The sequence below is a fragment of the Rhineura floridana genome, chromosome 1 (assembly GCF_030035675.1).
Source record: "Rhineura floridana isolate rRhiFlo1 chromosome 1, rRhiFlo1.hap2, whole genome shotgun sequence".
Taxonomy (NCBI): domain Eukaryota; kingdom Metazoa; phylum Chordata; class Lepidosauria; order Squamata; family Rhineuridae; genus Rhineura; species Rhineura floridana.
The window spans coordinates 320,444,894-320,459,962 of record NC_084480.1 but is presented as its reverse complement, the minus strand read 5'-3'; the positions used below and the strand labels follow the sequence as shown (position 1 = coordinate 320,459,962).

Below are 15,069 nucleotides of genomic sequence, written 5' to 3'. Positions count from 1 at the left end.
AACATTATTGCTATATATAATAAGAATTTTTAAATCAATTTGTGCGTGGATGAGCTAGGACTAGCATGCATTCTATTTTTTATAACCTGCTGAACTGCATTATTAATGATTCAATTAAGTCAGAATATTAAATGTTTAAAGTGCATTTCAGATTATTATGGTCTTCTCAAATTTCCAGTGGCTTGAATGGCACATTAGTACAAGATCACTTAGTCTTCTATTTTTTTCCTGTAAAAGCGTTTAACTCTTCTAAAACACACACACACCCCAAATCGTTTTCTTTCTACCCCTATTGATCTGCAGATAAGTCATGGTATAGTTCTTGTTCATCCATATCCACAATTTCTAGGAAGGCTTCTTATAAATGAATATTCAAAGGATATAAAAAAGCAGTGCAATTCCTTTATTTTAAAAGTGTTCAAGCTTGAAATAATGGCTCAGCTATTTCAGCATCTTGTACCCACATGGGTGGTATCTGACTGGGAGTGCTTTACAAACACTAGAAGAGTATGGGCAGGTCTACATAAGGGCAGGATCCCAAGTTCATTCAGAGTTAAATCTACAAACGGATTTGGCTCCAAACAGTGAATTCAACATTGCCTCTTTAAGGTCCAAAGTCCCATACCACCAATGCTTCATGCAGGCATTCCATGGTCCAATGTACTGGCATGGTTTAAGGTGACCCCACAAGCAGACCTCCATGCCCAGAAATGTTGGCCTCAAACAGCCCAAACTCACAGTACAACCCAATGTGCACAAGTCAAGAAAAACAAATAGCTGTATGATTCTTGTGAAGATCCCCAAGCTTCAGCTTCCTCGGGACAGGCAGTATGTGGCCCGGCTGATGGCACCGTTCAACATGAGGTGCAAGACTTGCGGTGAGTACATCTACAAGGGAAAGAAATTCAACGCCCGGAAGGAGACGGTCCAGAATGAATCCTACTTGGGGCTTCCCATCTTCTGGTTTTATAACAAATGCACCTGCTGCCTTGCGGAAATCACCTTCAAGACAGACCCCGAGAACACGGATTATGCCATGCAGCACGGCGCCACTCGGAACTTCCAGGCCCAGAAGCTTCTGGAGGAAGAGGAGAAGCGCCTGCAAAAAGAGAGAAAGGATGAAGAGCTGAACAACCCAATGAAGGTTTTGGAGAACAGGACCAAAGACTCCAAGCTTGAGATGGAAGTCCTGGAGAACCTGCAGGAGCTGAACCAGCGCCAGGCCCACGTGGACTTCGAGTCCATGCTGCTGCAGCACCAAGCGAACGAGGAGCAGCAGAGGCCGTGGGCGCTGGAGGAGGACGAGCGGGAGACCAAAGCTATGCTAGAACAAGGCCAGAGCAGGAAGTTGCTGCAAGACTTCGATTCAGATGAGGACTCTCCTCCTGGTCCTGCTAAATGGTTTGCAAAAGCAAAGCCTGCAGACATCCCGCGAGAGGACTCAGAGCCGCAAGCAAAGAAGATGAAGGTGGAAAGCCGGGAGAGAAGCGTCGGGAAACTCTCCGACAAGGCCAAACTCTCCGGGCTGGTGACAGCCAAGAGGAAGCCGGATTTGAGCGTGGCAAATGGGGCGGACAGTTGGAACATGCCGCCGGGCCCAGGTGCTGGGAGTGCAGACAAGACCTCTGTGGATACCTCACTGGCTTCCCGCTCAAAGGCGGGCGCCTCTTCCCTCAGCCTCCTGGGAGCATATTCTGACAGCGAGGACAGTAAAAGTGACTGACCACCCCTGGTTGAGGGAGGGAGTAGCCTGTGGCTATTTATTATTATTATTATTATTATTATTTATATGCTGTATTGTACGTCGCTCAGAGTGGCTGGGTAACCAGCCAGATGAGCGTCTAACCAATTGAATGAATGAATGAACGAATGATAATCTTGATGTTGCTCTTTTGGGACTGCACAAACAAGTAGAGCCTTCACATGGTCAAGTGACTCACTGATGGGCAACAGATGCTACAAAAGGGGATATGAATCTGTGGTATTCATAGCTTGGTTGGTGAGATCCTTTCTAAAGGCAGTTCCGTGGGCTAAGAAAGACGGGGTAAATCCGGTAGCACCTTGTCACATCCGTGAAAGAACAACTTCACAGTTACTATTCGTAGGTAAGTACCTATGTTTCAAGACAATATTAGACCCTTTGGACCTCTTTCCCCAAAAAAACAACTGCTGCAGGATGTCATATGACTTCAGTTATTACACAAGCCATAACTGCTACATTGCGGTAGGTAAGTGCAGATTGTGAGTCCTCAACGAGGCCGCATCAGCAACTGGGGCGCCTCGCAGCCGGGAACTCGGCAGGTGGCACCAGAGGGGCTTCTACAGCTCCAAGGGAGTAGGCAGAATTGCTAAGCCGGCGCCTCAGTACTACCACAGCTCAGCGGCTCCTCCTAGGTGGTGGTTCGGGGAGTAGAGTCAGCCAGGGATGCTTAGCAATTTCCCGTTCCGTTCTTCAGCCTGCTCTTTCTCTCCCTGGCCAGATCTGCGACTCCAGCTCCCCGCAGGTTACTAGCAGCGCCATCCCCTGATGCGCAGGCCCAGGCATCCGTCTGTTGGGCAACGGTTTAACATTTCCATTAAAACACAACAGTCCGAGTAATTCTCTCCAGTATGCAAATGACCGTGGCAGGCCGGGTTTGGACACGACGTTTGCTCTGCTCGTTCTGTTGCCTCCACCACTTGGTGGAGCGTGTCCTTTTCTCTCCTACCGCTTTCCAAAAACGGTAGCCCTGGATTGTGCGTTTCCCCCAGCCGGGAAAATATGGCTCACCAACCCATAGAAAAATACACACCCCCAGCCTAGAGTTCTTCGAAAAAGCACCAGGAGCACCATTTCCTTAATAGCAATATCCTTTTCTTGTTGCTTTCCACTTGCTTTTCTAAAACCTGTGTCATAAAGTTAATTATTTGTCCCCCCAAAAAAACAAAATCCCGGGAAGCCAGAAAAAGTACCCCCCCTTACCCCACTGTGTGTGGGTCGGAAGTGAAGGAAGCGCCGCTCCGACTCCCCTCCTGCTTGCCAGGAACGATGGCGAGGACAGGAGTCCCGCCTCGGCGAGGGGCGGTCCGAGAGAAGTTGCGCGGCGGGAAGCGGGGAGGGATGTCCGTCGCCGGGCAAGGCTCCTGGGGAGCCGGGAGAGGCCGCCTGCGCGGGTCCCGCCGAGGGCAGACATGGCTTTCCTGCCCCTCTGCTGCTGCTGCCTCTGGGCGCTCCTCGCCTCGGCCCTGCAAGGTGGAGGGGTGCCCAGCCTGGGGGAGAAGGGCGGCGGGAGGCCGGCCCAGTCTGCGGGGTGTGGGCAAGCCGCCGGAGGCCCCTCCGTCTGGAGTCCCGGCGGCGGCTCGGCAGAGTTCCCCGTGGGCCCTCCGGAGGCGGCGGCGGCGGCGGCGGCTCCCTTCTTCGGCGCGGGCGAGCCCCACGCGGGTCTGCTGGTGGCGGCCGCCGCCTCCTTCCGCGGCCCCGGCAACAACGACACGCGCGGCAACCGGGAGCTGCCCATCCTGCTGTGGTGGAGCGGGAGCCTCTTCCCCCACTTCCCCGGCGCGACGGAGCGCGTCGACTGCCCGCGGGGCTCCTGCCTGGCCACGCGGGACCGGCGCGTGGGGCGCCACAGGCGGACCCGGGCCCTCCTCTTCTACGGGACGGACTTCCGCGCCTACGAGGCGCCCCTGCCGCGGCTGCCCCACCAGGCCTGGGCCCTCTTCCACGAGGAGTCGCCCATGAACAACTACCTCCTCTCGCACCGGCCCGGCATCGGCCTCTTCAACTACACGGCCACCTTCCGCCGGGAGTCCGACTACCCGCTGAGCCTCCAGTGGCTGCCGGGCCTGGCCTACTTGCGCGCCCGGCCGCCCTGGGGCTGGGCCGAGAAGGAGCGCGGGCGGAGGCAGCAGGGCCTGGCGCCCGTCCTCTACGTCCAGTCCCACTGCGACGTCCCCTCGGACCGCGACAGATACGTGCGGGAGCTCATGGAGCACATACAGGTGAGGCGGTAGGAGATGGGCGAGGTTGACAGTCGGTTTCAGGGCAGAGAATATGCGTCAAAACCACTATTGTTATCACTGTTATTGTCAATGAAAACCAAAGTTATTTGTGTATGTATATATGTATGTCAGTCGCTTTTGTCACATAAGTGACCCAAAGCAACTTACATTAAAACCAGCTAAAACAAACGCAAAACAATAAAAACCTTTTTAAAAAAAGCAATACATTAAGATCATCCTAAAACATCATTTCAAATGTGGTGTTGGAGGAGAGTTTTGTGCATACCATGGACCATGAAAAAGACACATAATTAATTGGGTGTTAGAACAAATTAAACCAGAACAGGCACTAGAAGCTAAAATGATGAAACTGAGATTATCCTACTTTGGACACATCATGAGAAGACACGATTCACTAGAAAAGACAATCATGCTGGGAAAAACAGAAGGGAGTAGAAAAAGAGGAAGGCCAAACAAGGATTGATTCTATAAAGGAAGCCACAGACCTGAACTTACAAGATCTGAACAGGGTGGTTCATGACAGATGCTTTTGGCGGTTGCTGATTCATAGGGTCGCCAAAAGTCTTAATCGACTTGAAGGCACATAACGACAACAACAACCTAAAACAAGCCCAGCCCATCAATAAAAAACCTTTGAAAATGCATCAACTGCTCCTGGCCTCTCTCTTGGCCCCTGTGTGTTTAGTTGTGGAAGGGAGATGGATCTTTTCAGGGGTGTGACCAAGGTCATTGTGATGGATTTTCTTTTTCCGCACACCTGCAGCACGGATGCTTTGGGTGTTCTGGCATCAGGATGCCACCACCTTCTCCCAGGTGATCCCAGGGATTAAATCACTTTCACATGGTCAAGAGAAAAATGTTCATTTTGTTATATGAAGAGCAAGGGTGGAGGATGCCTGCTTCCTTACTTAAGGGGGGTCAGTTTCTCAAACATTTAGTCCCTAAGTAGGATGCCAAATTCACCATTGTGGCCATCATCCGCTCTAAGCATCCTGCTGAGTCTTTTTTTCATCCTTCCTCCAAGGAGCTCAAGATGCTTGTTATCTATCCTTGCAACTATCCTGCAAGGAAGACTAGGCTGAGAGACAGCGACTGGCCCAAAGTCACTCCGGAAGAGCTTCATTGCTGAGTGGGAATTTGAATTTAGCATCCCGTAGAAAACAGCATCAGTATTGCTGTTCTGTACAGGGTCGCCTTCAAGTAACCTTGCCACCCAGCACCCCTCAAATGTTGTTGGACTACAACTCCCATTGTGCCCTACATCTGGTGGCAAAGGCTGCCTTAAAGCTTTAGGCTGTAATCCTACACGCTCTTATGCAGGAGCCCTGTTGATTCCTCAGTGGGATTACTCCTGGGTAGACATGTATAAGATTGCGCTGATAGGATCTAGAAAATAAACCAAAAGACAATCACTGAGTGGGCGCCGCGGGACTGCTGGCCTCACTAACTCATGCATGATGGAGGGAAGTGGCTGGCTGCTTGACTTCCCTTGCTGTTTCCCCGTGTGCTAGCAAAGCAGTCGCTTGCATGGCAGTGGGCAAGGGGGCACCCCAGCACTCGCAACAAAAGAAAAGAAAACTCGGGCTGCCAGGCCCTCTCTCTTGGTAAGCAGCAGGGGCCGGACTTTGAGCCAGCACCATCCGAGAAGCCAGCAGCAGCACCTTACAGCCTTTGAATCTCCTTCCACCTCCTGATTAGCTGGTTTTTGTTGCAGGGAGAAGGAGGAGATTGAGCACATCTAGCAGCAAAAAGGAGAAATCGAGCTGGCCTTGAGGTGCTGCACATATGCGCAGCTGTGTCACCCCCTGTCAGCTTCTCCCACCTTCCTTTGTCACCTGCCCTGCTGACAGGTGGAAGGGGTTCCGCCAGCCAGACTGCCAGGTTGAATGGATGGCGCTGGACTCAGAGACCCACCAGGACAGCAAGGGGGCAAGATGCCCCTGTACCACTTTGACAGCTGTGGCTTCCCTCAAAGATTCCTGGGAACTGTAGTTTGTTAAGGGTCTCTTGACAACTCGCCCTTTGCAAACCACTTTGGGGGAGGAAAGTGGCATAAGAGTGCTTTGAATATATGGTGTGGATGTGAGAGAAATACAGTGGCATTGCAGCCTCCACTCAGTCAGCAGCTGGTTGCAAGGGCGTGGACTTTGTTCAGGCAGAAATTTAGTCACAACAGCTCTTTCGAGCAATTGCCTCATTCCCCCCCCCCCCCAATCCTAGTCCAACCAACTAGGTCTGGTAAGCAGTAATTTGCTTCGAATTTAGGGTTGCTATTCTCTTTCTGAGGAGTCACTCATGGTATTATAACAGCAACCTGAGGCAGTAAATTAAACAGGTGAAACAGGAGGTAAAAGTGATGGAGAAAGCGGTTTGCTTTCCATATATATCAGGGTGCTTGCTATTAATGGCACAAGAAGAGATCTGTTAATTTGGGGTTATTTTTAGCTGCAAGTGGGGCGGTAGACTTTTTCTCCAGATTGTGAACAATATCTCAGTTCCATATCTGTAAAATGGAGTAACAGAGTTGTTATAAGAATGAGCGCCAGAACAACCTTGGCCACGCTGAGCCATAGGAATGTGTAGGCTTAATTAACTGTAAAGCAGAACTAATAAGAACATTGCAGTCCTAAACGAAAGTGTTCATACGGGGACCTTGTTTTCCTTCCGTTTTAACGTTTATTGTTCTGTAACGAATGTTACTTCAAAATCAGTAGCATGTTGCCTCTTCTTTAAGCTGTTTTTCAGATAACGTACTTGAAGCATTTCTGCCTTAAAGCAGGACATCTATTTTTTGCCACTTGGTTTTGGTAACTATTGTCACATGTTGCTTTTCCAACCCGTTCAGTTTGGAAGCAGGCCAGTGGACTCTTGGCTTTGGGCCAACAAGCTCATGCAAGTCGTTGTGCTGTTTTTAAACACGCCTCTGTCTCTTTTACTGTAACTTAAGGGAACAGTTGTAGCTTTGCATGGTTCAGCCCCTGGAATCTCCAGGTGGGGCTGGCAGAGACCCCTGTCTGAAATCCTGGAGAGCCGCTGCCAGTCAGTGCAGACAATATTGAGCCAGAGCTAGATGGACCTTGTTCATGGCTTCTCCCACTCTAAATGAAAAAACATGGAAATGGCCTGCCTTCAAGTCGATCCCGACTTGTGGCTATCCTACAAATAGGGTTTTCATAGTAAGCGGCATTCAGAGAGGGTTTCCCATTGCCTCCCTCTGAGGCTAGTCCTCCCTAGCTGGCCAGGGCCTGCTCAGCTTGCCACAGCTTCACAAGCCAGCCCCTTCCTTGTCCGCAACTGCCAGCTGGGGGGCAACTGGGCTCCTTGGGACTAGGCCGCTTGCCCACGGCTGCACAGGTGGCAGGGCACGTAACCCCTGAGCCACTCCCTGTGGGGTGATCTTTAGCTGGCCCTGGACACCCAGGAGACACGAGCGGGGATTTGAACTCACAGACTCTGGACTCCCAGCCGGGCTCTCCTCCCCTCTGGGCTATACCAGCTGCTCAATCACCATTAACTATCCTAATAAAGACATCGGGGGGAGTAGCTAGCCTCGCAAAATTCCCTGGGAAGAGGAATTGATTTTGGATACCTCTGGGAATTATAGCTCTGGTGAGGGGAATAGGGGTCTCCAGCAACTCTCAGCTCCCTTCACCAGCTACACTTCCCAGGATTTTTGGGGGGAAGTCATGACGTTTAAAGTTGAATAATAGTGGAATAAATGTATGGAGTGACTGTGACCCTCGTTGCTTCTTCTCTCATTAGCACTTCTGCCTCAGCAAAGGGGCAGGCCTGGAATATTTGGATTTGGGTGAGGAGGTGGGGGAAAGCCCAACTTTCTTTTTTCAAGACGATTATTACTATTGTAGGTGGATTCTTACGGGACATGCCTGAACAACCGAGAGCTTCCCAGTATGAGGCTGAGAGACACTTCAACGGCCACCACAGAGGACTCTGAATTCATGGCTCTTATCTCTAAGTACAAGTTTCACCTGGCAATGGAGAATGCCATCTGCCATGATTATATGACAGAGAAGCTTTGGCGGGCGATGCACGTTGGAGCTGTCCCTATATATCGAGGCTCCCCATCAGTTCGAGATTGGATGCCTGATGATCATTCCATCATTCTTATTGATGACTTTGGAAGCCCCAAAGAATTAGCCGAATATATTGATTTCCTGGACAGGAATTCAGAGGAGTACTTGAAATACCTAGAGTACAAGAGTCCAGGTGGCATCTCAAACCAGTTCTTGGTGGAGAGCATGGAGAGGCGTGAATGGGGGGTGAATGACATGACGCTGCCAAATTATCTGAATGGATTTGAGTGTTTTGTCTGTGACAGGGAAACTGCCAGAATTAAGGCGGAGAGAGACCATAAGAAGAGTCGTGGGAAATTGCCGGCTCCTGAGCCTCAGATAGCCCAGTTCACGCACATGGGGTGTCCCCCACCAGCTCCTGGATATGGAAACGTTGAGGACATTCCTGCCGGAGACAGGTACTAGCTGTTATTCGTGGTATAGGCAGCTATTGTTAAGGATGCAAAGCTACAGTTTTATCGCTGTCTTTCATCCTATGGAATACTGAAGTTCTTAAACTTCAAGTAAAGAATACTCTAAATCTATAACATGCTCATTTAGGGGCTGATACAGTATGCCAGCCTTTCCCAACTAGTGTGCCTCCAGATGTTGTTGGACCACAATTCCCATCCATTGGCAATGCTTGCTGAGGCTGATGGGAGTTGTGGTCCAACAACATCTGGAGGCACACTGGTTGGGAAAGGCTGCAGTATGCAGTGAAACTTATCATATGGATTAGGAACACTTCCTCACCTCTGAGCTGCATATGGCCTCTGTACACATTATGGTTAAAGTACGAACTCCATAATCTGGTATTGATTCGGGCACATCTTAGCCTAGGAGTGCAGATTGTTTCATGAATCTTATCCACTCCATACATTTAAAGTACATTATTTCCCACAAAGGATCCTGGGAACTGTAGTTTGTGCTGGGAATTGTAGTTAAGTGAGGAGTGAACTGCAGTTCCCAGGATCCTTTGGGAGAAATAATAATGTGTTTTAAATGTATGGTGTGCACACAGCCATCACATTGTGCACCCTTGGCTACATTGTGAAAAGCTTTACAGCACATCTTATTCTAACACGACTTTAAAATAACACTGCTGACATACCTTCAGGTGTCCAGAGATGATGTAGTACAAGGACTAAGCACATGAGTTATGAGCTTCAAGCCCCAGTCAGATCTTAGCTCGGAAGAGAAAAACATCCAAAGGTGTTGTAAAAGCTTGGTTTTATTTTTAGACTGTTGTCTATGTTCTGGCTTTGTGCCTCTTACAGCTCTTTACAGAGAATACGTTCTTTTTCTTTATTTTCTGCCACTTTTGGATGTGTTCTTCCTGCTCTTGCTGTGGATTATTTGAAGATCAGCTCTCAGCTTAACAACGCACTCTCACCTGCAATCTGTAGTATTTAGGTGATGATACCTTAATGTGCGATTGTTGTAATGGTTGCTGAAGTAATTCTTCGGTAGTGAAATGGCCATCAGGCCCAGGATGCCTGGGTGTTTTCAAATAGGTTTTTGTGACTTAATGGAAATACCATGCAGACATGACAAGCTTATATTCTTAAACTATTGAGATGTTGGCTGAACTAATTGTCCTACTTCCAACAGTAAACAATCCAGGGCATCTGTAAAACAGATTAAGTCTTACATTTCAGCATTATTTTTAACACCACAACCTATTGATGTAAGCGCTACTACAAAACTGTTTTTAGGATGTTTTTGAGTGCTTTTAGTGGTTTTGTTTATTGCCCTGGGCTCCTACTGGGAGGAAGGGTGGGATAAAAATCTAATAAATAAATAATAATAAATAAAAATAAAATCTGTAGCTATAAAACTCCCAAAACATCCTAGACTTGATTATGTCTTAAATTCTTATGTGTTCTGGTATCTGTTTATTTTAAAGAATATTTTTCCCTCTGCTGTCAACCCCCTGCCATATCATGTATGCTAAACAGAGTGCTTTTTTCCTTCCTTTTTTATTTGTGGGCATGGATATTAAGGTTGCTTAAAAAAACGAAAGAGGCTCATGGACTGATGAGATCCTGAACAGTTGGTGGCAAGCAGAGAGTTAAATAAACCAAAGTGGATGCTTCTTGGTATTTATTATTATTTGACTTATATCCTGCCCTTCCTCCCAGCAGGAGCCCAGGGTGGCAAAAGGTAGACATGGCAGAGTCTTGTCTGTAATCTGGCACTATTGTGATCATCCTGCCCCATTTTGGCATGTGGGCTGAGTTTAAGAACATAAGAAGAGCCTGCTGGATCAGGCCAGTGGCCCATCTAGTCCAGCATCCTGTTCTCACAGTGGCCAACCAGGTGTCTGGGGGAAGCCCGCAAGCAGGACCCGAGTGCAAGAACACTCTCCCCTCCTGAGGCTGGTTTTCAGAAGCATGCTGCCTCTGACTAGGGTGGCAGAGCACAGCCATCACGGCTAGTAGCCATTGATAGCCCTGTCCTCCATGAATTGGTCTAATCTTCTTTTAAAGCCATCCAAGCTGGTGGCCATTACTGCATCTTGTGGGAGCAAATTCCATAGTTTAACTATGCGCTGAGTAAAGAAGTACTTCCTTTTGTCTGTCCTGAATCTTCCAACATTCAGCTTCTTTGAATGTCCACGAGTTCTAGTATTATGAGAGAGGGAGAAGAACTTTTCTCTATCCACTTTCTCAATGCCATGCATAATTTTATACACTTCTATCATGTCTCCTCTGACCCGCCTTTTCTCTAAACTAAAAAGCCCCAAATGCTGCAACCTTTCCTCGTAAGGGAGTCGCTCCATCCCCTTGATCATTCTGGTTGCCCTCTTCTGAACCTTTTCCAACTCTATCATATCCTTTTTGAGATGAGGCGACCAGAACTGTACACAGTATTCCAAATGCGGCCGCACCATAGATTTATACAACGGCATTATGATATTGGCTGTTTTATTTTCAATACCTTTCCTAATTATCGCTAGCATGGAATTTGCCTTTTTCACAGCTGCCGCACACTGGGTCGACATCTTCATCGTGCTGTCCACTACAACCCCGAGGTCTCTCTCCTGGTCGGTCACCGCCAGTTCAGACCCCATGAGCGTATATGTGAAATTAAGATTTTTTGCTCCAATATGCATAATTTTACACTTGTTTATATTGAATTCCATTTGCCATTTTTCCGCCCATTCACTCAGTTTGGAGAGGTCTTTTTGGAGCTCTTCGCAGTCCCTTTTTGTTTTAACAACCCTGAACAATTTAGTGTCGTCAGCAAACCTGGCCACTTCACTGCTCACTCCTAATTCTAGGTCATTAATGAACAAGTTGAAAAGTACAGGTCCCAATACCGATCCTTGAGGGACTCCACTTTCTACAGCCCTCCGTTGGGAGAACTGTCCGTTTATTCCTACTCTCTGCTTTCTGCTTCTTAACCAATTCCTTATCCACGAGAGGACCTCTCCTCTTATTCCATGACTGCTAAGCTTCCTCAGAAGCCTTTGGTGAGGTACCTTGTCAAACGCTTTTTGAAAGTCTAAGTACACTATGTCCACTGGATCACCTCTATCTATATGCTTGTTGACACTCTCAAAGAATTCTAAGAGGTTACTGAGACAGGACTTTCCCTTGCAGAAGCCATGCTGGCTCTGCTTCAGCAAGGCTTGTTCTTCTATGTGCTTAGTTAATCTAGCTTTAATCATACTTTCTACCAGTTTTCCAGGGACAGAAGTTAAGCTAACAAACTTTTTTGTTTATTAGATTTCTTACCTGCCCTCCACTGTAAGGCCACAGGGCAGGTTACAGCAATAAAATATACAATATAAAAACAAATGAAACAGTTACAGCCATAAAACAAGAAAGGTGTAAAGAGTCCCATGTATAAAACATTTAAAAAACAGTTTTAAAAATAGCTCCAATTCAGATTCAGACTGGGATAAAGGTCTGTACATGAAAGGCTTGTTGAAAGAGGAAGGTCTTCAATAGGTGTTGAAAAGGCAACAGCCAGCACCCGTCTAACGTCTAGCACAGTGATTCTCAAACGGTGCGCCCAGGCACACTGGTGCGCCCTAAGAGGTCGCTAGGTGTGCCTCAAATATTATGAAAGTATATTTTAAAAATGAGAAGAAACCCATTTGTATAGGGTAAGTAATAGTTTTCTATAGCTTACGTTATTTTTATTCATAGTTTAAATATATATTAACATATTTTTAATTTTGTACAGGAAGTGCACCAGAAATTTTTTATATGTTTTACAGTGCACTGCGAACCAGAAAAGTTTGAGAACCACTGGCCTAGCAGGTCATTGTAACAATACTACTTGTGGTAGGATGAGCTAAATACGTTTGGTTTGCACTCAATTTACTTTTCTTTCAGCTGGAAGGAGATGTGGGTGCAGGATTACTGGCAGAGCCTTGATCAGGCTGAAGCCCTCACAGCTATGATTCACCAGAACGAATCTCATCAGGGGAGATTTTGGGATTACATGCACCAAATCTTCATGAAGAGAACCCAGCAAAACTAACTGGACTGTTACTCAAGACTCTTTCAGTGTTACAAGTGGCAGCAGACACACAGATTTGCCAGTACTAAAGTGGCCATTCCAGGACAGCTTGAAAACCATTTTTTATATCTGACATTCTGTGGAGATTACATTTTTTCCATGGCCCCAAGGAAAGGGCAACTTCAGATTAGACTTCGGAATTGCTTCACTTGCTGCCATTTCAAAAGGAACAAATCTTGTCTATGGGGCAAAGGAAGATAGTTCGCATATCTGCTGTTTCAGTATTGACTCGGAAAGTATTTTCGTGTGTATGTGTGTGCTAAATTACTTTGAACACAGACTATTGGGCGTACTATAAAAGTCCCAAATGGTTGCACTTCAGGGATTACTGTCATTCAGAAATATTCAACATAGATTTGTAGAGTCTTATTTTTTATATATATATATTTATTGCATTTAATACGAAACATGGTAATATGAGTTCATGTAACACTCAGATTTGCAGTACACAAATAACTGCATATATATGGACTGGACTATAATTATGTCTTATGAACAGTGCTCCTTTATTGTATCACATCTTTCCATGGTTTGAGGGGACTTGTAAAAACTTCACAGGTTCCTTACTATTCTAGTAGTGATGGTTTTATCAGGCTGATAATGATAGGAAACTTGCTACAGGAAATGAATTGGAGTTTGGAGCAGTGACAGTTTGTGATTAAAGTATTCCACCACCACCACCACCCCAAAAAATTATTTCTGTTCACAAAGCTGCCTTTTTTGTTTGCATACTTCACGATGTGGCCTTGTTAATTCTGTAAATATCTTCAAGTCCAGTTTTATGTATTGTGTGTGTCAATATCTCTTGCAGCACTATTTTTAATCAGGTCTGTTCTTACTTTACCAAGAAAACTCGCACTGTGCAAAGCCCACCATCCAATAAGGGTTTACAAACATATTCTTTATTCAGATTCTTGGGCTCCAACATAATTTTCTGTCGCCGGGTAGCTCAATAAAATACACTGTCTGTCATATGTATGGCTGTCTGCCTGCTAGATAGAAGGCATGAGTGTGCCCTTGGTGCAATGAGCTCCTGGCCCTCAGGGAACAAGTTCATTCCCTTGAGGCCAAGGTGGCTGACCTGGTTGATGGATGAAGCCTTAAGGGACGTTATACTGTGTCCTGCTCCCAGGCTGATAGCTCCCCTGCTGCCATGGAGAATGAAGGTTTTGGGAAAGGAGGACATCCCCCTCGGGAAGAAGGAAATGATCCCTTTACAAGGGGCCCATTCCTTCTGGGGGGTGGGAGGGGAGAGATCCTCAGAGTGGCTGGTTCAGTTATTAGGAAGATAGGTCTGTGATGGCTGTGCAGACCACTGGTTGAATTGCCTGCCTGGAGCAAAGGTTATGGGTGTTGCCTGTCTTCCAGATAGTCTGGTAGAGAGCTCTGGGGAGATGTCAGTGGTCATCGCGCATACTGGCACCAGTGACATGGGGAAATGTAGTTATGAGGTCCTGGAAGTAAAATTTAGGTTGCATGGTAGAATGAAGGCAAATTCTCTGTTAGGGATCATTTGGAAAGGAATTGAAAATAAAACTGTCCGTGTGGTATTGCCGTTATATTGCCATTGCATACAGTGCCTTGCAAAAGTAATCAGATCCCTGACCAGTGCTCTCATATTACTGAATTACAAATGGTGCGTTGTAATTTCATTCTGTATGATATTTCGTTTTGAAACACTGAAACTCAAAATCAATTATTGCAAGGTGACATTGATGTTGGGAAATGTTTGTAAGAAACATAAAAAACTGAAACATGTTTCCTTGCATAAGTATTCAACTCCCACACATGAATATTTGTTAGAGCCACCTTTCGCTGCAATAACAGCTTTTGGGGTTGCTATGTACCAGCTTTGCACACAGTGTTGAAGGGATTTTGGCCCATTCTTCTTGGCAGATTCACTCCAGGCCATTCAGGTTGGTTGGACGTCGCTTGTGGACTGCAATTTTCAAAGAGCACCACAGGTTCTCAATGGGATTGAGATCAGGACTTTGACTGGGCCACTGTAGGACATTCACCTTTTTGTTCTTGAGCCACTCCAATGTTGCTTTGGCCTTGTGCTTGGGATCATTGCCCTGCTGAAAAGTGAATTTTCTCCCACACTTAAGATTTTTAGCAGACTGAAGCAGGTTCTCTTGCAGTATTTCCCTGTAGTTTGCTTCATCCATTCTTCCTTCAATTTTAACAAGATGCCCGGTCCCTGCTGATGAGAAGCATTCCCATAGCATGGTCTACCACCACCACACTTCACTGTAGGGATGGTGTGTCTTGAGGCATGGGCAGTGTTAGGTTTGCGCCACACATAGCACTTTGAGTTTTGGCTAAAAAGCTCTATCTTGGTCTCATCTGACCACAAAACCTTTTCCCACATTGCAGCTGGAGCACTCTCATGCTTTCTGGCGAACTCCAGATGTGCTTTCAGATGGTCCCTTTTTGAGTAACGGCTTCTTTCTTGCCACCC

General features: G+C 46.9%; 2 protein-coding genes across 2 annotated transcripts; both read left to right on the top strand.

The window, feature by feature from the left end:
• Positions 1-781: 781 nt before the first annotated feature.
• LOC133377675 (splicing factor YJU2-like) lies at positions 782-1,774 on the top strand. The gene has a single exon (XM_061612158.1). The coding sequence runs from the start codon at positions 782-784 to the stop codon at positions 1,721-1,723; it is 942 nt and encodes a 313-aa protein (XP_061468142.1). The 3' UTR covers positions 1,724-1,774.
• Positions 1,775-3,090: 1,316 nt separating this feature from the next.
• Positions 3,091-13,388, top strand: FUT11 (fucosyltransferase 11). The gene is made up of 3 exons (XM_061607121.1): positions 3,091-3,981; positions 7,869-8,494; positions 12,422-13,388. The coding sequence occupies exons 1-3, from the start codon at positions 3,172-3,174 to the stop codon at positions 12,567-12,569; spliced, it is 1,584 nt and encodes a 527-aa protein (XP_061463105.1). The 5' UTR covers positions 3,091-3,171; the 3' UTR covers positions 12,570-13,388.
• Positions 13,389-15,069: the final 1,681 nt, after the last annotated feature.